Source organism: Malaclemys terrapin, chromosome 8 (genome assembly GCF_027887155.1).
Source record: "Malaclemys terrapin pileata isolate rMalTer1 chromosome 8, rMalTer1.hap1, whole genome shotgun sequence".
Lineage (NCBI taxonomy): Eukaryota > Metazoa > Chordata > Testudines > Emydidae > Malaclemys > Malaclemys terrapin.
In genome coordinates, this window is record NC_071512.1 from 54,850,175 (window position 1) to 54,875,831 (window position 25,657).

The 25,657-nt window shown below is 50.1% G+C and overlaps 1 protein-coding gene across 3 annotated transcripts in view; it reads left to right on the plus strand.

Annotated features, from left to right (window-relative positions):
• Window positions 1–25,657, plus strand: part of CACNA1E (calcium voltage-gated channel subunit alpha1 E) — a 218,712-nt gene that overhangs the window by 52,901 nt on the left and 140,154 nt on the right. For all 3 annotated transcript variants that reach the window (XM_054037983.1, XM_054037984.1, XM_054037985.1), the window contains exons 5-6: window positions 1,345–1,497; window positions 4,722–4,903. In XM_054037983.1, the coding sequence (XP_053893958.1) occupies window positions 1,345–1,497; window positions 4,722–4,903 (335 nt within the window). The remainder of the gene's footprint in view (window positions 1–1,344; window positions 1,498–4,721; window positions 4,904–25,657) is intronic.

Sequence of the window (25,657 nt, forward strand, 5' to 3'; positions counted from 1 at the left end):
GTGGGAGAGATTTTCTGTGCTGCTGTTCTTTGTACCCCTCATCTTTCCCGTCTCAGTCTGGCACTTTTCACCAGGACAAAATCCACTCTTTAAAGTATGAATTTGACAGCAAGCCAGCACTTATGGTCCCTGCTCAGGAGAGCCCTGAAATGGGAGAACAGGTCAGGAGCGAGGTGCTATGACAGAGCTGGGTGTGGAGAACATACACTGTTGCATTTGGCCCACAGCATGCCTAGCTCCTGGCACTGCCGTCAGCACTCCTCTTGCCCTGTCAAAGTCAAGTGGGGAAAATTCTTAACCTCCCTTTCTGCAAGGTACTTGACAAAACTCTTTGTGCTCCGGATGGCTTTCCCCCATTGTTATCCAAAGTGAATGCACGGGTTGGCAGTTTAGAGGGAAGCAGTCAAAGGCCACACACAACATGGGAGCCACGTAGGATGTGCACTTACCCGTTGTACATGCACAAATGCGTGCATTTGGATGCACAAACTAAATATCTGCACATGGACACTGTTTCTTGATTTTCTTTCACAAACAGTTGCATGCAGGTGTGCTTTTGCAGTGGCTATTGGGTGATGTTTCATCCATTGCGACGGGACTTTGAAATGTGGTCCCACCTGTTTACCTTGGAGTTGCCACTTGGGATGCAAATCCGAACGAGTAGCGGATGTTTTTATATGGTAGCACCTTGAGTCTCCACCTTAAATCAGGGCTCCATTGTGCTGGGTTCTGCACAATACAAAGTAAGAGACTATCCTTGCCCTGAAGAGCTTTCAATCTAAATAAACAATACAAACTTGGGGTTGAGGGTAAACTGAGGCAAAGACAGGTGAACTGACTTGCCTGTGGTCATGCAGCAGGCACTGCCAGGAATAGAACCCATCCTGAATCCATTGTCCTGTCCACTAGCTCATGCTGCTCTTCTAAGGGAAAAGTTCTCCTCTCTGATCCTCCCTGCATTCTCTATCGCCCATTCTACCCTTGCTCCTGGAGCAGAAGTCTGTAGATCTCAGTGGAAATTCCATAGGCGGAATATGCCGAGAGAGAGCTGCAGTGGAGAGAAGAAAGTTGCCAAAAACCCAGAAGTCGATGCTGGGCAGTTATGGGAGTGGCAAATGGGAGGAGACTATATTCAAATTCCCAAGCCTATTTGGCAAAGGTTTCTTCACTCTGTGCTTTGCCTGGTCCCATTTGGCAGATTACTGATCCTTCACCATCTCTGTAACTCACCATCCTCTTACCAAGATCCTCTCCTGTAGGGACAGGGAGAGATGTCGTCTCTGCTGTTCACTGGGCAAGGTGGTGGGAGGGTCAGTGAGCTGTGTCCTCTCTCCTCTTCCCCAGGCTTACAGATCGTGTTGAAGTCCATCATGAAGGCCATGGTGCCCCTTCTCCAAATAGGCCTCCTGCTCTTTTTCGCTATTCTGATGTTCGCCATCATCGGCCTGGAGTTCTACAGCGGGAAACTGCACCGAGCTTGCTACGCGAATAATTCAGGTAGGCAGGATGCCATCCCACTCTGTCTGTTGTGCATGGCAAGCTGTTGTGAGCAATGCCCTTTTCAGCTCAGATGAGTTGGTTTACTGTGCATGAGCCACTCTGTGGCCTTGCCACGCTGAACCCCAGCTTGTCTGATTCAGGCTGCAGCAAGGCATAAGCCATGCTGCGGGATGCAGGTGGCATGGTGGCATTGACACTTAAGACTGTAACACACAACTGTCACCACACGATGACAATGGCTGAGAAAAGACTGAGCTGCTAGTCCCTGGTGCATAGTGGGGAGAAATTCCATTTCCACACAATGCCCGATGGAATCGGAGTCAGGCGGTCTCAGGGGTCACTCCCTCTTCTCGCTGCTATGTTCCTATTGGAGCTCTGGGCTCAGTGATTTCCTCTCTTCTTTTACTGAACGCCACACTCTGTCATCCTCTCCGTGAGCCTGCTATCAGCCAGGGAGGGTGGCAGTGACGTAGAGCTGGTTGCAAAAGTTCACGGTTAGAAAAATGTCAGCCAAAACAGATTTGTCGTGACTATATTTCCCATTTTCTGGCCAGCTCTCCAGTGGGGATGGAGAGATGGGTTGGTTTTGTAATAGATTCCAGCCAAAGATAACCTTACTGTGAGATAATGGGCAGTTTCACCAGCCAGGGATGGTAAATACAAACAATTATAAGTCACTTCTAGTAGGCTTACCATATTTCCACAATCAAAAAAGAGGACACGGGGGGGGGGGGAAGCCCTGCCCTAGCCCCGCCCCCACCCCACCCCATCCACTCCCCACCCCTTGACTGCCCCCCTCAGAATCCCAACCCCCCCGCTTCTTGTCCCCTGACTGCCCCCTTCTGAGAACCCCCCCACCATAACTGCACCCCCTAGGACACTACCTGTCCCCTGACTGCCCCGACCCTTATCCACTCGCATGGGTGGCAGGGTTGTAGAAATTTTGGTGGTGCCCAGAACCCCCACCCCCACCTGCCTAAGGCTCTGGGAGGGGGGTTGGGTGGGGGGGAGGAGGTCTGGGGTGCAGGTCCTGGCCTGGGGATTAGGGTGCAGAAGGGGTGCAGGTTCTGGGATAGAGTTTGGGTGCTGGGTGCAGGCTCCAGGCTGGGGTAAGGGGTTGGTGTGCAGGAGGGGTTGAGGGGTGCAGGCTCTGGGATGGAGTTTGGGGGTGGGAGGCGGTGCAAAGGGAGGGGGTGTAGGCTTTGGGAGGGAGTTTGAGGGCAGGAGGGTGTGTGTGGGAAGTTTGGGAGAGAGTTTGGGGATAGGAGGGGATGCAGGGGGGAGGGCTGTGGGTCTGAGGATGAGGGGTTCATGATGCAGGAGGGGGTTCAGGGATGGAGCAGAGGATTAGGGTGTGGGGGGGATGAGGGCTGGGGCTAAGGGGTTTGGGGCGTTGGAGAGGCTCAGGGCTAGGGTGGAAGGGCAGGGGAAGGGCAGCCAGTCTTCCCATTAGTGGATGGGGGACGCTAGGACCCGGGGCAGCAGACAGCAGTTGCTGGCTCTGGCAGTACAAGCAGGGAAGGGAGAGGCAGGCAGGGAGGGAGGAGGGACGGGGGGGGGCGGGGATGCACAGAGGAGGGGGTGGCAGGTGGAGTCCGGGGACACATCCAATACTCCCCCGCTCCCTGACTGCCCCCCCCCTGGACTCCCCTTACCATTCTGGCTCCACGTGTTTGCAAAACACGCTGCCCGGTGGGTCGGTTTGTGTGTTACACAGGGCTGCAGACAGAGGGAGGGGGGAGCAGGGGAGGGCTCTGGCTGCTGGAGGCCAATGGGAGTGGGTCAATCGGCCGAGCCGCCTAATAAGCAGCCGCACTCTGCATGGAAGGGAGGGAGGGCGGCGAGGGAGAAAAAAACCCAGGACATTTTAACCTTGTTACCAATTCCTCCCGGATGGCTATTTAGAGATGCAAAAGCTGGACATGTCCGTGGAAATACGGACGGATGGTAACCCTACTTCTAGTCTCTTTCCTCAGGGCGTAACAAAGTAAAATCCAGCTAAGAACAAAGCAACTCAATCCCCTCTCAAGCCCCTTCCAGGCTCAGCCCTCCTCTTTCCCCATACTGCCCTCAGGCTATCCCTTAATATAGTTCCCAAAAGCTGGTTTCTGGTCACGTGACCTCTAGACTCTCAGTCCTTCCTAGAGAACTGTGTTTCCCAGAATGCCAGCTCTTAAAGGGCCCAAGGACCATAATGGGCCCACATGTGCTCTGAGGCCCAGTGACTGATGTTGTTATGAGTGGTTTCTATCAGTCAAAACCATCCCCAATATCTGTCTTGTCTTCACCTCCAATACCAGCTGATGTCATTTAAAGAGAGAGGGTTCCCATTCCTGAGACTTAGCATGGGCAACTGTAAGTGTTCCAAAAATCATGAATAAGGACTCAGAAATCATGAGAGTGGCATACAAATCATTGGATTTAAAATAAGAATAATAATACAATGTGGATTCTACTTGCTTTGGGTTTTTCACCCTCTTGGGTTCACTTGAGTCACATTTTCAAGATTTTCTTCACAGTTATAAGGGCTAGAAACTTGATTTACAAAAAAACCCCTGAGATGCTCAAGTAATCACAGGATTCCAGGAGCTGGGGCTTTAAGGAAAACACCAAGCATCATGAGACTTGCCACGAAGTCATGAGGGTTGACAATACTTCAATACAGAGAAGAAAAGCCGCCTCTTTATTATTATTAGTTGTGCCCACTGTGTATTAGCTGCTTTCTAGACAGGCAAGAAGGGAGAGGTCCCTCCCGCAAGGAGTTCACAGCCCAAGGTTTGGGGGGGAATGGGACAAAACATACTGACATATGTCAACACAACTAGCCATCCCTGCTCAGGAGGTGCCAAATCCAGAAGGCCCAGCATTGTTTCAGGTCAGGAGTGAAGTGCATTAGAAGAGGCATGTGGGCTCTGGGGCTGCATTAGCAAGGAGTGCTTCAGGTCAAGCCCGAGATGTATTGGCAGAGCGTTGACGGTCAGAAAGTGTGGGAGTAAATTGGGGGGACTGGAAAATCATGGTACTGCAGGTCAGGATTCCATGAACATTCTAGTGACCTAATGTCCCCCCAAATGTGAAAGCTTTAATAACACAGCTGGATGCTTGTCCCACCTCGCCTTCCACTGGGTATCCGGGCTGGGCTCTGTCTGCTTCTCTGCGTCTTCTCCTCCGCCCCTCCCTGATCTCTGTGCCCTCCGGGCATTGTTTTTTTGTGATTGCAGGTGAACTGGAAGAACTGGATCCCCCACATCCATGTGGGGTGCAGGGATGCCCCTCGGGTTACGAGTGCAAGGAGTGGATTGGTCCCAACGATGGGATCACTCAGTTTGATAACATCCTCTTTGCTGTGTTGACCGTCTTCCAGTGCATTACCATGGAAGGGTGGACCACAGTGCTGTACAATGTGAGTGAGGCTGCAGTGGTGCACTGGGCTCTTGGGAGCTCCACAGGTTGGAGAAGCAGAAGTGGGGCATGTTTTTCCTGAACAAAGCTTCCAGGCTGTGGAGCTCTCTGTGCTCCAAGGTCTCCTGTTTGGGCTGATGATGGAAACGGGGCTCCTTGTTAGTGGTAGGATGTACAATTACGGGTGAGCGCAGGCTGGACTCAGTTCTGGTTCCACTGCACATCTGGGTACCTTTGAGAAGGAGGAAAAACTAATTAATTGGAGAGGCACGTGCGACTTTGCACCCATCGGTGGTTGGATTTGTGACATGTTGCAAAGAGCTGGTTAAATGGCAAAGACCTGTCCCCTGTGCTGGCTCTCAGGAACCTTCAGTTGAGGGTGGAAAAGTGGGGGGATCAGAGTCAGCCCTACACATCATTTCCTCCCCACCCCTTTCTGCAACCAGCACACCATGAGCACATTTCATGGCACAGTTTATCCCCAGTCCCAGTCCTAGTGGAACAAACAGACCTGCAGTCACTGCATATGTGAAACTTCATTGAAGATTGCAGCTGCAGTGCCATGACTGTAGATGTGCTTCACTGCGCTCGGCAAGGGCTGGAATTCAATAACACGTGCAGCCTCCTGTGAGTGGAGCGATAAATGCATTAGCCGTGCTGTTTCACTTGAGAGCAGGAGCGGGGGTTGTGCGATGATGACACGGGGATTTTGTGCCTTACACATTTGTGGAGCAGGTTCCTTGATGTGCTGATGAAGCTGCCAGAGTTTTGAGGTTGTTTCTTTGTAAGGAAGCTGTTACTGTCAAGTGTTAGATACTGACAGCGGCTCAGGTGGTGTTGCAACCAGTGTGTCTTGTGGGGCTGGGGTTTTACATATGGGTTTAAAGGTATGGATTAAAAACAACTGGGCCAGATGGGGATAGCTCAGTGGTTTGAGCATTGGCCTGCTAAACCCAGGGTTGTGAGCTCAATCCTTGAGGGGGCCATTTGAGGATTTAGTTGGGGATTGGTCCTGCTTTGAGCAGGGGGTTAGACTAGATGAGGTCCCTTCCAACCCTGATATTCTATGATTCTATCCCTGGTATAATTTCTGCTGACACCAGGGATGTTTATATCCCATTTTGTCTAGCCCATACAGAAGTTTGTAGAAAGGCATATATTACCAGGGGCGACTCCAGGCACCAGCTTACCAAGCAGGTGCTTGGGGCGGCCACTTCGGAGAGGGGCGGCACATCCAGTTGTTCGGCAGCAATTTGGCAGACGGTCCCTCACTCCTGCTCGGAGTGAAGGACCTCCCGCCGAATTGCCGCCGCAGATCGCGATCGCTTTTTATTTTTGTTTGTTTGTTTTTTGTTGTTTTTTTGTTTGGCTGCTTGGGGCGGCCAAAACCCTGGAGCCGGCCCTGTGTATCACGGGGAGATCTGGGAATAGCAAACCCCAGTGACTGGAGAGCAGCACATCATGCAAACTCTGCTGCCTGGATGCAGAGGTGCCCTTAGTTTGAATGTGTATTTTGTCAGCAGAGTTGCTAACCTAAGCCTGTGGCAGCAAGAGACACAATACCGCCTATTCAAACTTTAGAAGGGTCCTAGTCCATGTATATAAGACACAGGGCTTTTCTGGGAGGGAATAAGCAGTTGAGTGTGTGTGGGGATTGCAGAGGACTGGGTAAAACAAACTCAGCAGGAAAAAGCAACAGAGGGTCCTGTGGCACCTTTAAGACTAACAGAATACTTCTGTTAGTCTTAAAGGTGCCACAGGACCCTCTGTTGCTTTTTACAGATTCAGACTAACACGGCTCCCCCTCTGATACTTGACAGCAGGAAAACAAAGAGATAGTAAGTTAAATCCACAAAGGGGCTTTGTTCTTCCGCCTTCTAAGTAGCTCTTCAGTGTCTGGAATTCTCTTCCCTGGAAGGGAGTGGCAGAATCCACCTTCCTGGGATTTAAGACAGAAAATTTTCTTGGACACCAGTGGTGTCTCAGGGTATAAATGGGATTACAGGCTTAACTGTAGTGATGGCTGCCCACGCAGAACTGACTAGGAGGTGGAATGAGATTTTCTCCCACAGAAAGCCTTGAGGGGGTTTTTCCGTTCCTTTGAAGCATTTAAATAGGAGCTGCCTGTTAGAATTATTTAGCCGTCTCCCACACAATGTCCTGCAATAGCATGGGAAGATCAGGGTGAATGCTGGATCTTAGTGTGTTGCTCTCTTGTGTGTGTGGCTCTCACTGTGGTGCACGCACATATGAGAGATTGAGCTAATGTACAGATAAGATATACATATTCCTCCTACACACAGCTTGAGCTTGATAGGGAATGTGCCTCTCTGCCTCTTAGCCTATTGTTCATTTAGGAATATTGGGACTGCAGCACATCTCTGTCCCCCTGCCTATCTCACTAGCCTTTGTGCTCTGCAATCTTGTTTTCTGCTCAAAGCTTTGCTCTTATTCTCAGTGCATGTACATTCACCGCTCCTCTTGCTGCCTTTGGCACATTAGTAGCTTACCCTCTGTGTAAGTCAAGCATTTAGTTTAAATGCCTCTCATGCCCAATCCATCCTTCTCTTCTCCTGGCGCACTGGTTTTGTTTCTCTAGAAGTCCACAGGATTGTATGCCCCTCTAATACTTCCCCTCTTTTGCGCCTCTTTCCTAATGAATGCAGTCAACCTGGCTCTCCTAACCTCTCCACATGGCCTTGTACATAACACCATAGACCTTTTATCTGCTTCAGGACTGTGTCCAATTGTCTTTACTAATCCTCTTGTAACAAGGCACCTAAAACAGAGACCACTACTTCAGCTGCCCCACCTAGCCGTTTCTGTGCTGCCCTTGTGATAACTCAGTTCTTCTTCAAGTGATTGCTCATGTCCATTCAACTTAGGGGTGTGTGCTCGCCACATGCACCGGTGTCGGAAGCTTTTCCCTCAGCAGTATCTGTAGGGGACCGGCTCTGGTGCCCCCTGGAGTGGCGCGTGTATGCTGCGGCATATAGGGCACCACCGGCCCTCTCCACCCTCACTTCCTTCTGCCGCCAGTGACGGTGCATGGAACTTGTCCGCTTCAGCTAGAGCTGTTGCATTTCGTTCGTTTGAACTCATTTGCCTCTTGCAAATATTACTGTATATAGTTTCCCTCTAGTTTAGTTCAACCTGTTTGTTAGGTTAGAGACTTAGTAGGTCCCTAAAGGGACTTTGCCTTGGGCATGCCCCGGTCCCCAGGCTGTAAACCCTGCAATCACTGTAAAAGGCCCAGGCCCTTTAGCGATCCACATAATAGGTGTTTACGGTGCGTGGGCGAAGTCACATTCGTGACAAGTGCAAAATCTGCAAGTCCTTCAAGCCCAGGACGAAGAAGGAGCTTGACATTCATTTGAAGGTGCTCCTGATGGAGTGTGCCCTTACCCTGATGCCGGAGCAGCGGTCCGATTCAGCGCAGAGCACCGTGACCTTGGTGTGCAGCGCCCTGCCGGTACCGTCTACGAGCCGGTACCAGTCTCCTTCTGTGGCTCCAGCCAAGAATCCCCGGAAGACAGGGCGAGGAAGGTCTCCAGTTTCCTGCAAGGGAAAGGACAAGTCTGGGGTGGACCAAGGCCCTGTCTCGGGTGCCTCTTCACTCCCTTGGGGATCCCGGGCCCCAGCTCAGTTCGAGCAGTGTAGCCCAGCCCGCTCCTTGCTGGCTACCCTGGATAGCGGCGCAGGTCCTCGTCAGCTCCGGGTGCTGTCCATGGCGGAGGCCCTCCAAGCGGTGTAGGACATTATGTACCTCCCGGTGCCACCCATTCCGGCACCTGCGGGATCCCGGTCCCAGGGTAAACGTACATTGGGACCATCACAGTCTCACCTTTCTGGCACTGCTCCCCATCACAGGGGACATCCCACCAATGATCATCTTCTCGTAGCTGACATGCTTCTGACTGTGATAGGCAGAAGGTTCATAGCCCCATCTGGTCTCCGGACCTAGGACAAGGGCAGAGAGGCTCGAGGCGTGGCTCGCCAGTAACCGGGCGCAGACCTCTGAAGGAACGCGCCCCCCGGCAGGAGTTTCGGAGTTGGCTCCCGGAATCTCCGTGGCACCGGTACCGCTCCAGGGACAGGTCGAGGGACCAACTGTACCGTTCTCCGGACCGTTGCCAATCCCCCAGGGTGGCGGCACCGCATGCGGCTACATCTTCACGACACCAAGCTTGCTCTAGTTCCTGATCCTGCTCCACATCCCGCTCCTCAAGTGTGAGGTGTAGAACGCCAGCCCAGGTGCCATCGTGGATCCACCTAGCATCACCAGTCACCGAGGCCCTGATCCAGGTGCTTTTTGAGGTCAGCCAGATCCAACTCTGGGAGGGGCGACTGGTGCCGATCGGGACAGAGCCACCAATCAGCCCCGTCCTGGTCGCAGGGGAGTGACCGCTCGGGCTCTGGCTCAGGTTTGGAGCAAGGTTCCCTGGCAGCAGGACAGGCTCTGGCACCTATGGTGCAGACTACGTCGGCGGCACCGCAGCCGGACCCATGGGCTCAGGCTCTGTGGCCGGCACAGTGGTACCCATGGGGCTTCACTCAGCCCTCCCAGGCCACCCGCTCGGTGTCCGGAGCTTTGGAGAGCCCAGCTACCACCCTTTCCCGCCCTCCACCCACTCAAGAGGCTTCGTCTGAAGGCACCAACAGGCACAGGAGGAAGTGGGCGAGCAAGCCCCCAGACTACCTATGGGTGCGGAGGACCCCTTGGTACCGGCTTCCTCCTTGTCATCACCAGACGAGGCCATAGTGGGGCCCCCTCCACCGGTGCCCCAGGATGATGCTAAGGGGCATCAGGAGCTGCTAAAGAGGGTCACCGCCAACCAGGGCCTCCAGGCAGAGAAGTTACAGGAACCTGCAGACTCCCTCTTTAATGTTCTCTGCCCAGTGGCCCTGGCCAGGGAAGCTTTGCCCCTACATGAGGGGGTCTCTAAAATTACAAATACCCTCTGGCAAACCCTCTCCTCCTTGCCTCCGATCTCCAAGAGAGTGGAGCACAAGTACTTTGTGCCATCTAAGGGTCACGAGTACCTTTATACACACCCTGCTCCCAATTCCCTAGTGGTAGAGGCGGTCAACCACAGGGAGAGACAGGGTCAACCGGGGGCTACCTCTAAAAATAAAGTCAAGGAGACTAGACTTGTTTGGGTGTAATATTTATTCATCCTCCAGTCTACAATTGCGAGTGGCCAACCATCAGCCCTTACTAGGCTGCTATGATTTTAATATGTGGCAGGCCATGACCAAGTTTGAGAACGCCCTTCCTGAGGCTTCTAGAAAGGAGTTCCGGGCAATTCTGGATGAGGGCTGGACTGCAGCCAGAGCAGCTCTCCAGGCAGCATTGGACGTGGCGGACACTGCCACCGTACCATGGCATTGGCCATCTCGTTGCGCAGGGCTTTGTGTTGCTCTTCTCTGGTCTTTCCTTGGAGGGTCAGCAGTCAATGCAAGACCTTCCTTTCGACGGACATGCCCTGTTCACAGAACAGACAGACATTAAGCTCCGTGTCCTGAAAGATTCCTGTACAACCCTAAAAACACTGGGCCAGTACGTCCCTGGCCCTGCCTGCAAGTGGTTTAAGCCGCAGCAGCCTCAGAGCCAGTGGAGCCACCCTCCCTAGGAGTCTCCCCACAAAAGATCCAGGGGCTACAAGAGGCGCCCTGGCCACCAATCCCCATCTACATCCCAGGTGGGCTCGACCTGCAGTAAGCAGACAGGCAAGCACCCATTTTGAGGATACGCCCGAGGCCAACCTACCGGACTGTTCCCCGGATCCTTCCTCCCCTCTGTTTGCCAACCGCCTTTCTTCCTTCCTCCCTGCGTGGGCGTTTGTAATATCAGACCGATGGGTTCTCAATACGGTGGCACAGGGTTAAACCCTTCAATTACTTTCTACCCCCTCTTTTCACCACCCCCATCCCTCTTCAGGGACCCCTGTCATGAGAATCTTCTCGTACAGGAGGTAGAGGGTCTACTACAGCTCAGTGCAGTGGAGGTAGTTCCAGTGGAGTACAGGAACAAGGGGTTCTATTTCTGACACTTTTTAATCCCCAAGGCCAAGGATGGTCTGTGGCCCATACTAAACCTGTGGGACTTGAACTGCTACTTAGCAAAACTGAAGTTCTGCATGGTCTCCCTGGCCTGCATCATCCCCTTCCTGGATCTGGGAGACTGGTACGCCACCCTCGATCTGAAAGATGTGTATTTCCACATCACCATCTTCGAGGGACACAGATGCTTCCTCTGGTTCACGGTAGGTCCTGACCACTGTCCGTTCACGGTCCTTCCGTTTGGCCTACCGACAGCACCACGGGTATTTACCAAGTGCATGTCAGTGGTGGCGGCTTACCTCAAATGTCAGGTATCCAGGTCTACCCGTACTTCGACGACTGGCTCGTCAAGAGCAACTCCAGGTCCAAGGGGACGTCGCGGTGCTGCTAGCCATGTGCCGTCACCTCAGCCTGTTGGTGAACAACAAAAAATCCAAGTTAGTTCTGGTACAGAGAATAGAACTCATTGGAGCGGTGCTCGACTCGACCTGTGCCAGGGCGTTCCTGCCACTGGAGAGTTCAGGGCATTGATGGACCTCATTGCGGAAGTCTCTGCGTTTCCCCTGACCACGGCCAGAGTTTGCCTACGCACACTAGGGCACATGGCAGCATTTACATATGTGGTATGCCACACCAGGCTCTGGATGCGACCCCTGCAGCAATGGCTAGTGACGGTCTACTCCCGGTCCAGGGATCACCTGGAGAAGGTCGTCACCATCCCCACGACGGTACTTATCTCGCTGCGATGGTGGACCGACCCGGGAAAGTCCTGGATCTTTAACTTCAGGAGTCAGTGTTTATATAGTTTACATTGTGAATGGAATTCACCCCCACTCACGGTCAAATTATCACAGTGTTCACTAGGACTGAGACTTCCATTTGCACCTCTCTGCATGTACTATGGCCATCTCTGGTTAGGGCGCTGGGCTTCAGTCAGCAGAGGAGTAAGGGAAGAGCTGCATATTCAGGGGCCATGCTCTTTCAGGCTTCCCAGGATGCATTCTTCCCATCATGCACTGCAGTCCTGGGCACATCTGCACTGCAGCTGGGAGGTATCATTCTGAGCATGGGCAGACATGTACATGCTAGCTTTGATTGAGCTAGTGTGCTGAAAATAGCACTATGGCTGCGGTGGTGTGGGGCGATGGAGCACCTACCTAGGACTTTGGATGGCATTGTACTCAGGCAGCTAGCTTGAACTGCTGCCCGCATTGTCAGGGCCACTGTGCTAGTTTTAGAATGCTAGCACAATCAAAGCTCGCACTTGTATGTCCACCCAAAGCCTTTTTCCCCAGTGGAAGGAGATGTGGCATTTGATCCATGCTCCAGGAGACTCTGTTAGTCTCCTTCGCAATGATTCAAACACCAGGCACTGCTGATGGTGAGATGCTGCCTCTGGCATGTACTTTGTCTCCCAGAGGGGCAGGTAAATGCCTGCCTTTGGGCCAGCCCGCTGTTCTGCCAGCGCCTTGCAGCACAGCCTGTTAGTCTGTGCAGCTCCTGTCAAAACATCCACGGAGCGGGAGATGGAGAGGTGCACACACGGGTACACAGAGTTCAGGCTCCTGACAGCACGCGTCTGCCTGACACAGGCAGAGCTGGCAATTAGCTAACTGACACTTCTCAACATTCCCCATCCAGCCCGGCCCACCCCTTCCCTCAGCTTGTTCTCTTCTCCTCCCCTTCTTTAATCACACACGCGCTGAAGTTGAATAATTGCGTTCTGTGGGGATGACACAACTCCCGTGGGACCTGCGTCACATGGCTCAGATGAAAGCATCAGCAAACGCCCACGGGTGAAGCAGGTGGTGGGAGAAGATTGCCCTCCTTGGAGCTGGAGTGCCCGGCAGCACCGGAGGGTGGGTGTGGCAGCTCTGCTCCCCCTGCTGGGAGGGAATGGGGCTGCCTAGCTGCTCTCAGCCACACGCGCTGGGTGCCACCAGCCCCTTCTGACAGAGAGACAAAGCCCTTGCTTGTCAGCTTCTATTGCCTATGCCGCTGTAAATACCAGCCCTCAATGCCTGGGGAAGGTTACTGCAGAGAATAATTACTGGTGTTTAGTCTGTGTGTGAGACAGAGCGCGTGCCTTGCTCTAAGACTATACTTATTTTTTGCATTCAGCTTCAGACTATCCTCTTTGACCAAATAAGCCACAAGCAGGGTATTTCTACAGAAGCCTGAGCAGCTTTCACACAGCACAGGGGAAAGGGGGTGGGCAGTTAGCGTGACTGAAGAGGCCGGTTGTGGTTAGAGACTTCAGAAACGGGACCAGCAGAAGGCATTTGATCTTGAAAATGTCTGAGCATGTGTCCTCACCTGCTTGCAGGGTTTCTGCTTTCCGCACACAGCTGCAGCCCTCCCGGGTGTGGAGAGGTTTGGAGCTGGGGCATGTTGAACCACAGTCCCAGGATGGGGCGGTGTGCGTGGCGAATTTTACCTTGCTGACAGCAAGATGGGTGGTTTCCCTCAGAGCTCTGTTTGGGGTCCTGCCAAGACACAGGACTGAAAGCTGAACAGAAACCCCAGCAAATGCAGAGTGGTCTGCCTGCCTCTCTCTAATACACATATGCAGTGTAGTTGTAGCCGAGTCGGTCCCGGGATATGAGAGAAACAAGGTAGGTGAGGTAATATCTTTTATTGGGTCAACTTCTCAAGGACCTAAGGAAGAGCTCCGTGTGGCTCGAAGGCTTGTCTGTCTCCCGAGCAATAAAAGATATTCCCTCACCCACCTTGTCTCTCTCTAATATACACACACACAAGCCCACACGCCACCAAGCAATGTACCCTCCTCATCCCAGCGGCGGTGTGTAAAGCATGCATGGTGGGGTGGGCTGTGATAAACATGTTATCAGCATGAATATAGTATTTCTCCTGCACTCATGCGTGGTGAACCATGAGCAAAACGAGGAGCTCATCCCAAATTCATGCTGAGAAAGCCACACCTTCTTGTATCCTATTGGCCACACATTTTGCAGAGAAAATGTTTTCGAGTGTTGTAGATCTGTGTGATGGGTTTGGAGCTGCCCTATGATAATGTATGAATACTATATGTGGGCCTGGTTATTGGGATGTCTTCGGTATGGCTGTGTTGCTTTAACTCAACCAGGGACTATCTGGAAGGAAGGAAAAGATTGGCTAAAGCAAACGCTTGAGAATTGGTAAGGGACAATGCTGGGACTGTTAGCTTTGATGATTTGCCTGCTCTCCAGCCAAGTAAAAAACTGGCTTGGACTAGGACAGGAGAAGGCCCCCAGTACAGGGCGAAAGAACTGTGGCAGGATTCAAAGGGGCCATCTCTCAAGAAAGTGATAGTTGTTTGAGGGAACTAGGTTGTGACACAGGCATCTGCTGGGGGTGGTGTCTGGTGAAGCTAGGCCTGTCTAGGTCATCACCACAGAATGGTAGGGCTGCGGGTAAAATAGATGGTTCTTTGGAAATCCCTTTTCTCTAGATGCTTTTTTCCTACTGCTAATGTAAACAAGGCTTTACAGAGACTGGTCACTATGCATCACTGGTCATAGTCCACTAAAGGGAAGAGCCATAGTTGCTGAAGCCAGTCGGACATGCTGGATAAGCAGGTTGGATACTCAGGGTATTATAGGCCAGGGCCCAGTCTAAACATGGGGAAACTGTGGAATTCCACCCCTTAGGGGGTGCACTCAAAGACCAGAGAATTGGACAGAGGTGCAGCTAGCCCTGTAACCATGACAATATTTATTGGTTTGTGGGGAGTTTTGGTATTCTTTGGCCTGTTAGGGCAGGGTGCCAGAATGTGATACCTTTACTCACACTATAATCTGTGGCATTTACCAAGTATGTGGTACTCCCTGACTGCAGTGGGACTGCTGTGGAGTACCTACTATTGAGCAGGAGTACAGGGATCAGCATCTGGCTCCATGAGGCTTGCTATGTGAGTTTTGGAGGGAGAGGAGAATCATAACTAATACATCCTAGAAATCTCTAAGAGTTACCTACAATAGCTTTTCCAAATATAACAATATCATGATTTTAAGATCCACTCTCATCACATGGCTCCAGGACCTGGGGCTTTAAGAAAAAATACCAAATCTAGCAAGAGTTCTAGGAGTTGACAACTCTGGACTTGTCCATAGCCAGAGGGGGAGCTAGGATTAGCACTCAGGAGCTCCTGACTCCTAGTCCTTTGCTCAGGCCACAGAACAATAATTTCCTAAACCTTTGGAGCTGGTGATTGTAGCATTAGCCACAGCCCAGCCTTGGCGTAACCCAGCACCATGTTGGGTGATACAGCACTCCTCTGTATCACACCTTTATTATATGGTGTCAGGAGTTAGCTTAATCTGTGTCCTGGACTCTGAAGTCTCACCGTGGCAGTTAAACATGTGTTCTTGGACAAACCCACCTTTCTGTCACTGCTGGAGCAAATGCAGCCACCTGAATCTGGAAGGGAACCTGGCGGAGAATGGAGGGGGTGGATGAAATACTTTCAAGAGTTCCTGGAAGCAACTGAGGTTGCAGAGAAACCGGGGAGGCTGAAAATCTCTACACTGTTAGGCTGGGCAGGACCAGAGGCATTGGAGACCTACCGTAATTCCAATGGGAGAATGAAATACACTGTAATCTGCTACACAGTCATTCAAGGATGTCAAGAATGCCATGATTCTGGCAAGAATGTCACTGGAAAAGGCATGTTGTCTTGACAAGTAACTAGCTGCCAAGTGTGCCTCTTGATCGTTATGTTATAGAGCTAATACAGCTAAGCGATGTGAATTGTTCAAATTCACAGATTAGACTAATTACAGACTGAGTTATCTGTGCAGTAACTGATAACCAAGCTACAACAACAAGATTATTGCAAGAAATAGATTTGACTTTGCAAAGAATAATGGCTTTTTGCAGGGCAAGTGAAACACACTTCCCAAATGGGAGTGATAACAGGCAGTGAACGAGCAGACATGCCTCTAATTAAAAAATGCATGGCAAGGCATAAGCACAGGATACAGACCAGATTAGCTAGCAATAAAAGTGGAGGGAATCGGAGCATGATGCAGAGGTGTCCAGGAAAAGAGCTGCAATGACATTTGTGCCACAAAATGCAACCATGTTTCAAAAGCATGTCGCTTTCAGCACAACCTGCAAAGAAACAGAAAAGCAAAATGCATTCACGAGGATGCAGAAACTGAGTTCTTGGCTGGTCCTCTTAAATTTCCTGAGCAAGATGCTATGACAGATTAATGGTTGACATTTGACATAGATGGACAAAAGGCAAGTTTCAAAATAGATATTGAAACTGAGTGAAAAGTAGTCAGGAATAATGCATGCATACAAAAAGGGGAATGATGCCCTGTTGTTAGAGATTGTGTCAGATCGTGGACACACAAGGAGACCACGATAGGAAAGCTATGCTGGCTGGTAAGGCCAAGGAGGGATCCCACTCGGTAGGGTTGAAGCTGCGGAACAGGAAGTCCCGCCTGTGCTGGAGTTGAACAGCAGTCTGTAAATGGTCATGAAATGGCAAATGTTCTTGTGAAATATGAAATCCAAGCCTGGTATGGAGCTGCTTACAGCAGAAACTCCTTTCAAGATTGCCTATAAATAGGGAATCAAGTTGCTGCAGGAAGAGGAATTTGAAGTAAATATGACTCAAATGCTACACGTTTCTGCCACCAAACTTGACAAGCTGAAATGTGAAACACTGAATGAGTCAGCCTTACAAGAGAGTAATTCTAGATGGATGCCCAGCAGAAACATCCCAGACGTTTCCATGCATAAACATGTATTGGGAGCTAGAGTTGAAATTTCTGCCTATATTGAGATTATGCGTAGAGAACATCATGTTGTAATACACAGCACGAGGTCAGCCATGATCCACAATGATGATCTGAGTGTTGAAAAGCACAAGAACAGAGCCCCAAATGTCCTCTCCTGGGTAGGCATGAAGGCTACTAACGAAGAGAAGTTATCCAAGTGAAACTGAAAGCATGAGGACTACTGAAACCATGTGAATTTAGGCTTATAATGGCTGGTATGAGGTAAATCTAGGCACACACACAAGTCCAGGTTTCCTATTGAGGCCAAGATTATTTAAAGTGATCCGTGATTTGGGTTGGTTTAAATTCTTGAGTGCCCAACTTGAGGCACCTTTAAAGGAACCTGATTTTCCCAAAGAGCTGAGGGATAGCTCAGTGATTTGAGCATTGGCCCGCTAAACCCAGGGTTGCGAGTTCAATCCTTGAGGGGGCCATTTAGGGAACTGGGGTAAAAAAATCTGTCTGGGGATTGGTCCTGCTTTGAGCAGGGGGTTGGACTAGATGATCTCCTGAGGTCCCTTCCAACCCTGATATTCTATGATTCGACCTGCCCTTTGAAAATCAGGCTCCTTCTTGTGATCTCAAATGGGGCACCCAAAAATGGAAGTTGTCCAAAATCACCATCACCTGCCCTGGGTCTGTGCTGAACCACTGTGGTTCTCAGGCGACTACAGTACGGTGGCCTTACAGGGACATAACATTACAGGACTTAAGTTGTGGATCTGTTTAAAATTCAATGTATTATTTGGTGGGTGTGTAGATTTTTGGCATGATTTTGCAATCCCAATTTGGGGAACCCTGCACGAGACTATGCTGCTGCTCTCCTAGGTACTTCTCTGGCCCCATCACCATGGTATCTGAGCTCCTCACAGTTGGTAATGTAGTTATCCTCACATCTCCCCTGTGATCTCCTGAGTCTAGCCCCTTCCTCTGGAATGGTTGAGATGGGTGATGCTCGGCCCTTCAGTGGTGCAAATGGCACAGTTTCTTGCCTTGTTGTTTCTGTTGGGATGAAATCTGCCAGAGAGCCATTGTTTTGAAGTGATCATATCCAGAGAGAGAAGGATTCCTTGTCACTGCTTCCCTGCATTCTCGTCATAGCATCAGCCCCGCTCCCTCTGCATCTTGGCAGAGAAAGAAGGAGAATGTGTTGTTGGATTTTTCCTCCTCTAGTAGCTGTTTTCTAGGTGTTGGGAAGTTTTCCCTGCCACAGTGCTGACAAAGCTCAGAGCCATGCTTCTGTGATCTAATTGAATACTAGTGACTGTGAAGAAGCTCACAGGAGAGAGAGGTTTAAAACCAAGCACAGGCAGAAAATGGACAGTTAAAGCAAAGGAAGAGAGATTAACCCTCAGTCACAAGGAGCCTGGCACTGGGAGGGGGAGAGGGAGTCGTCCCCCCCCCCCCCATGCCATCTTTTCCTTGCCACGCAGTGCATGGTCAAATGCATCATCTCGAAGAAGTTCACGAATCTGAGGACCAACAAAGACACCTTCCTTTATCTTAGCTTCACTTAATCTTGGAAATTTTCCACGGAGGTACTTGAAAACTGCTTGTGTTTTATCAATGGCCTTGACCAAGTTCTTCATCAGACCCAGCTTGATGTGTAAGGGTGGTAACAAAATCTTCCTTGATTCAACAAGTGGTGGATGCTGAACACTTTTCCTCCCAGGCTCCAATGACTGTCGGAATGGCCAATCTTTCTTGATGTAGTGGGAATCTCTTGCACGACTATCCCATTCGCAGAGAAAACAGCAGTACTTTGTGTATCCAGTCTGCAGACCAAGCAAGAGAGCAACAACCTTCAAATCGCCACAAAGCTGCCACTGATGTTGGTCATAGTTTATGCACCTCAAAAGTTGTTTCATGTTGTCATAGGTTTCCTTCATATGGACTGCATGACCAACTGGAATCGATGGCAAAACATTGCCATTATGCAGTAAAACACCTTTAAGACTCGTCTTCGATGAATCAATGAACAGTCTCCACTCATCTGGATCGTGAACGATGTTGAGGGCTGCCATCACACCATCGATGTTGTTGCAGGCTACAAGATCACCTTCCATGAAGAAGAATGGGACAAGATCCTTTTGACGGTCACGGAACATGGAAACCCTAACATCACCTGCCAGGAGATTCCACTGCTGTAGTCTGGAGCCCAACAGCTCTGCCTTACTCTTGGGTAGTTCCAAATCCCTGACAAGGTCATTCAGTTCACCTTGTGTTATGAGGTGTGGTTCCTGTGACATTGATGGTTCAAGACCAGAAGTTTCATCCTCTTCCTCTTCTCTTCCTCGTGAGAAGTGAGAGTGATTCTGGTGCATCAGGAACCGGCCGTCCTTCTCCGTGGGGTACTGGGCGTATAGCTGATGGAATGTTTGGATAATGCACAGTCCACTTTTTCTTCTTTGACACACCTTTCCCAACTGGAGGCACCATGCAGAAGTAACAATTGCTGGTATGATCTGTTGGCTCTCTCCAAATCATTGGCACTGCAAAAGGCATAGATTTCCTTTTCCTGTTCAACCACTGGCGAAGATTTGTTGCACAAGTGTTGCAGCATATGTGTGGGGCCCACCTCTTGTCCTGATCTCCAATTTTGCAGCCAAAATAAAGGGGATAGGCTTTCTTAACCATACTGGTTATACTGCGCTTTTGTGATGCAAAAGTCACTTCACCACAAACATAGCAGAAGTTATCTGCACTGTTCACACAAGTACGAGGCATCTCTGCTCACTTTGGCTAAACAGAAATGTGTCCCTTTGCAAAATCAAACACTGACAAATAAGAGAGCATGACACTGTATGATTTCTAGAGCTGATATAGGGCACTTTGTTCAGCAGAGTGATGTAAGCTTCGTTATGATTGCATCATCCATGACTTCTAGGAATAACATGATGCAATTCATATCATGTATGATGCAATACCAGCTTCAGATTGCATCATTAATTGTTTTGCCTAAAAAGCAAGTACTGTCCAAACCCAGTCATAGATTTAGTCATAGATCCAGTCAAAGATGTATTTTAGTCATTTCTGGTTTAAACTGAGATCCATTCCCTTTATAACTCACTTATCCTCTGCCATTCCCAAGACAAGGGTCGTATATACTGACCCAATAGCATATCTTGAAAACTAGAGCCAATCAACAATTTTAAGCATCATTGTCGTTCTCAGTGACCCAGAATTAGTAAAGTTTGACTACATTTATTTCAGAAGCATTTTGGCTGTAGAGCAGTGTTATTAAACCATCCTCCTGCTGCATCCCAGAGCCTCACAGCACTGCCCATTCAGTGGGGTAGTGGCGACCCTAGCTGTTTAGCCAGCCAGGGGGGAAAATGTTTTCGGTGCTCCTCGCCACCCCACTGTCAGAGACAAAATACCCCAAAACTGTACAGCCAGCCAATCAGTGGAGGGGGAGAAAAGACCATCCAATCAGAGTGAAGCAAGAAACCAAAAACAACCCCCGCCCTGTCAACACAGCCCCCTGGAAGTTGGTGCCCAGGGCGCCCACCCTGCTTGCCCATCCCTAGAATTCGGGGGGTGGAGACTGAGAAGTTCCCTGTTTTCCATCTTCCCCAGAAGTCCCGTCTTCAGAGAAGACAGTGGGCCAAACTCCCTACTCATGCATCTGCGTGGAGGTCAGTGGAGTTACGCCAGCAGAGAGCTTGGCACAACGTTATGTCCGTGACGCAGCAAACCAGCCGCCTGAAGGAGCCCCTGGACATCTGAGCTGGTGCGACTGATGACAAGCTGGCCGAACTCTGGTGAAAACTCAGTCACCTTGCCCCCCCCACTCCTCCCCCGCTAGGCCTGGCACTTTCTTTGAGGTTTCCCCACCCCTGCCATCTCTGCATGAGTTCTCAGGAGAGCTCTCCCCTACACATGGAGCCAGACACACAGGGCTGTGGGGGGGGGCAAGACAAGGGTGTCGCTTTGGTGAGGAGTGGGCACTCTTTCCTTTTCCTCATCCTGGAGGTGCTGAAGCCCTCATGTGCTCGCTTCTTTGTCTTCACCGAAAGCCCCTCCTCTGCATCCCCACCACCCCTGCTGTCCTAGCTCGAAACGCCAGACCCCCTAGCCTAGAGTGAAGGCTGGGAGGCAGTGGCACCGAGAGCCAATTTCTGTCTACAGAATCCTGCTGTGCTTCATGATCCATCACACTTCTGCTCCTACGAAAAGCATATGCAAAGCAGAGACCTCCGTTCTTAAAGGTGCAGCCGAAATGCCCATCCCACAGTAAACTGCTTGGGGCTTCGGAGGAGAAAAGGCTTGGCTTAGCCTTTTAACGAACCCTCTACATGGCCTGCTAAGCCATCTGCTTTGGGGCTGGCTGGGAGCTTTCAGTCACCCTGTTGCTCCAGCAGCAGTGAGGAGGTTAAAGGGTTGTGTCTGTAACAATGAAGCGAGGAGGAAGCAGTGGCTAGTTGCTCGTGGTTTCCCGAATGGTTTGCAGGCTCGTTAGCATGCCCTTTCCTAATGCAAAAAATAGAGGGGTGTCTTTGGAGAGAGAGGCAGTGAAAGTGAGAGCAGCATGGCTGGGAGAGGTGGCAAATGCAGAGGAGAGATGTATGTATGTAGGGGAAGGAGAGGCAGGTGCGGGGAGAGATCCAGAGGGCGGGAAGGAGTGTGCTAGGTTTTTAATGCATTGCAGCATGCATAAAGGGTCCTATGAGCAGCAGGAGCAGTGCCCTGGGGCTGCGCCAGCTTCTCAGGCTGGAGCAGCTACAAAAAGAAAAGAAAAAGCCCTTCTTGTGCTTAAAACAAAAAAGATACAAAAATCCCTGTCTGGGAGGTATGAAAATTTAATCAACACCCAGTGCTCTTAGCAATTCTGTAGCAAGCACAAATCTTATTACCTATGCAGCTATTTCTGTCAGATCCCAGCCCTCTCAGCAAGGCTGCTGCCCAGAATGTGTGAGGCTCTGACTGCTGACTCTGTACCAGCAAGAGCAGCAGCTAGGGAGAAGGAGAGAGGAAATAGAGTGAATGAGTGAGTGTGTATGTACGTACAAGAGAGTAAAAAGAACAGGAGTACTTGTGGCACCTTAGAGACTAACAAATTTATTTGAGCATAAGCTTTCGTGGGCTATAGCCCACTTCAATGGATGCATAGAATGGAACATATAGTAAGGAGTTATATATACACATACAGAGAACATGAAAAGGTGGGAGTTGCCCTACTAACTCTAAGAGGCTAATCAATTAAGAGAAAAAAAATTATTGTGATAATCAAGATAGCCCATTTCAGACAGTTTGACAAGGAGGTGTGAGGATACTTAACATGGGGAAATAGATTCAATGTGTGTAATGGCTCAGCCATTCCCAGTCTCTATTCAAGCCTAAACTGATGGTATCTAGTTTGCATATTAATTCAAGTTCAGCCGTTTCTTGTTGGAGTCTGTTTTTGAAGCTTTTCTGTTGCAAAATTGCCACCTTTAAGTCTGTTATTGAGTGACCAGAGAGGTTGAAGTGTTCTCCTACTGGTTTTTCAATGTTATGATTCCTGATGTCAGATTTGTGTCCATTTATTCTTTTGCGTAGAGACTGTACAAGAGAGTGTAATACATACAGGCACACGTGCACACAGAGAGACAACGTGCTGGTGTGGCATGGTAGGAAAAGTTTATTGATATGGGTTTTGGATGGCTATGTTGCTTGCAAGTGGCAAAGCAAAGTGGGTTATGCAAAGTAAGCAAGTGCCAGTACAGCCTTTATATCATCATATGTGCTGTGTATTCCCCTCTATGGACGGGAATAGTGGTGTTTATTAGTACGAGAGGCCATTTGGCTCCAGACTAAGGTTTGTACAGAATCTTTATAACATTGCAAGCCTATTAGCTCTAAACCCAGGGACTTACAATATCTGATGTTTAAATCATAGCCTGATGCATTCCAGTCAGACATTTTTTGCATGCATACCTTGCCAATGGCTGAATGGATCTTGTACAAGTTCGGCTTGTTTCTCAGATCTCATTGGAAGCTAAGGAGTAAACCAAGTGGGAAGGAAATTGATTGGTAGTTGTAAAGTTGGGAACATTTTGGTTTTTTTTCACATACATACTTTAAAGTTAGGCTTCTCTTATTTTTCGTTGCTTGATCTACAGTTCAGAATCCTGGTGTGTACTAGGGTTACCATACGTCCGGTTTTTCCTGGACATGTCCGGCTTTTTGGTAATCAAACCCCCGTCCGGGGGGAATTGCCAAAAAGCCGAACATGTCCGGGAAAATACCGTCCGGGCACTTCCCCTCCTGCGGCTGCTCTGCTCCTCCCCTGACTCTTCGGCTCTGTTTAAGAGCCAAGCTGCCCGAGCCAGCACTACTGGCTTCGGGCAGCCCCCATGCCTCCGGACCCCAGCCGCCGGCCAGGCACTTCCCCTGCTGGGTTCCAGCTGCTCTGCTCCGGCGGCTGGGGTCCAGACACAAGGGGGCTGCCCGAAGCCGGTAGTGCTCCAGCAGCTCGGCTCTTAAACAGAGCCGAAGAGTCAGGGGAGGAGCACAGCAGCTGGAGCCTGGGAGGGGAAGTGCCCGGCCGGGGGCGCAGGATCCGGAGGCATGGGAGCTGCCCGAAGCTCGAGTGCTACCGGCGTCACGGTTTGCCGGGCAGCCTCCAGACCCTGCGTCCCCAGCTGGGCGCTTCCCCTCCCGGGCTCCAGCTGTGCTGGGGAAGCGCCGTCCGAGGGCGCAGGGTCTGGGGGCTGCCCGGCAAACCGTGAAGCTGGTAGCGCTCGGGCAGCCCTTTTTGCGTGGCTGGGAGGGAGGAGGGGGAGTTAGGGCGGGGACTTTGGTGAAGGGGCGGGGAATGGGTGGAGTTGGGATGGGGACGGGGTGGAGTTGGGGCTGGGGTGGGAAAGGGGCGGGCCCAGGGCCCGGTGGAGCATCCTCTTTTTTATTTTTTTAAATATGGTAACCCTAGTGTGTACACATGCAGTAGGTTTTACTGTCAGGCGTACTTCTCATTTTAAAGTGGCTGTGAACCTCTGAAGTGCTTTAACATGATATAAATTTGCAAGGACTTTAGCAAATTCCAACGGGAAGATTTAAAATCTTCATAACCTCTAAAATGACAAACCCAATCTTCTTCAAACTGGGCCCATTCTGATGCTCTCACTGAGCGTGGTCTCATTTTAAACATGTTGAATGTAAACCAGAACTGCCCCGCCCCCTGGTTCAAATTTTCCTGGGCTTTATTATGCTTTGAACCAGAACCTGGATCCAGACATCCCTAAGCTTTTGTGTTCAGGCCCATCTCTAGTGAGTCACATGTGTCTAAAACCTGCTTGAAAATGGTTTCAAACATGGGGACAGGGTCTGCTTGCTAGCTTTGTGGGACGCAATACAGATCGGTGCAAATGGACTGGCCCACAATGCGATGCTGTGTGGCGGGGTAGCCTGGGCAAAGTTAGGGTGACCAGACAGCAAGTGTGAAAAATCTGGGCGGTGGTAGGGGGTAATAAGAGCCCATACAAGAAAACGACCCAAATATTGAGACTGTCCCTATAAAATCGGGACATCTGGTCACCCTAGGCAAAGTACATATATCTTTCGCTGTTTGGGCTCTCTCCTCTTTGGAGAACTATTGGTCCTTGTGAATCCATGTTTAGGCTGGTAGAGGAGCCTTTAACATTTTTGCTCTTAAACGGCCAGCTGTTGTCCCAAAGAATGTGTGTAATCAGTGGATCAGATCCATCCCTGCTTTTTTTCCGCTGAAGTCAATACAGTTAGAAAAGAAATGAGTTTGGCTCAGTGTTGCTCAACTGGCCATCCCCAGCAGTTCTGCAGGGCAACAGGAGAGGGAGAAAGTGTGTGGCTACCTAGCAAGAACAAGGAAAAATATGGGTTTTTTTTCTTCTTGGCTCATTTCTGGTACTTAGCACTCAGTGAAGTCAGAGCCCTGTGTTGGGCACCAAATGCTCCAGCTTTTTGCTGAAATGACACATCAAGAAACACTCGGTCTGTTGCATCCATATATTTAAAGATCTGTTCTGTCAAAAACTCCCTGCCATTCCCCTTTTATAATGCTCTTCCCTTAGGGAAGGCACTCTCTTGAAAAGTCTGAGTAAGAGTTGGTATTTTAACGGGGAGAAATGCACAAGGAACTTTGGGTTGGCACAGCAGCTCCTTTGGGAGCAGAATTAGGGGGTCTCGGATCAGTCTGTAGCCCAGCAGCTACACTTCATTATCTAGTTCAGTGTTGAGGTTGGAACATATCTCTGAGGATTCACAAAGTTGCTCTATAAATCTCCCTATAATAATTACTATCATGTGTATGTATTACAGAGGGTCTAGAGGTCTCAATCAAGATCCCCTGTTGTGCTAGGCACACACAGTAAGAGGCAGTCCCTGCACCTAAGAGATTACAATCTGCATAGGCAAGACAAAGGTGTAAGAGATGAATTATTACCTCAGTTTTATAGATGAGGAACTGAAAGATTAAAGACACGATTCAGGAAAGCATCTCCACTTGAGGACCACACGTAATGCTTTCCTGAAACAGGGCCTAAGTGGCTTACCCAGGATTGTACAGCAAGTCTGAGATGGAGTGGGAGACTGAACCCAAATCCCTTGAGTCCTTGCACAGAGTTGTAAATACAAGACCACCTTTTCCTCCCTAGATACACAGTTGATTGACTAATATGGATGAATCATTCCCAGACCTTAATTTTAAAGCAAAGCCATCAGGGAGGCCTCTGAATGTACCAAACTTACCAGTCAACACCATTTTAAAGAGATAGGCCCGAGCCAACACCTCTGGACGTTCAGAACATTAACATTCCAAATGTTCTGACTGAATGGACCAAGCCCCAGCTACGTCAGAGACTGAATTCCGACCTAGGAACCCCCATGACAGCTGCAATCCCCTGGGACAATGCAGAACATGAAGCAAGTGAGAACTGGGGACAAAG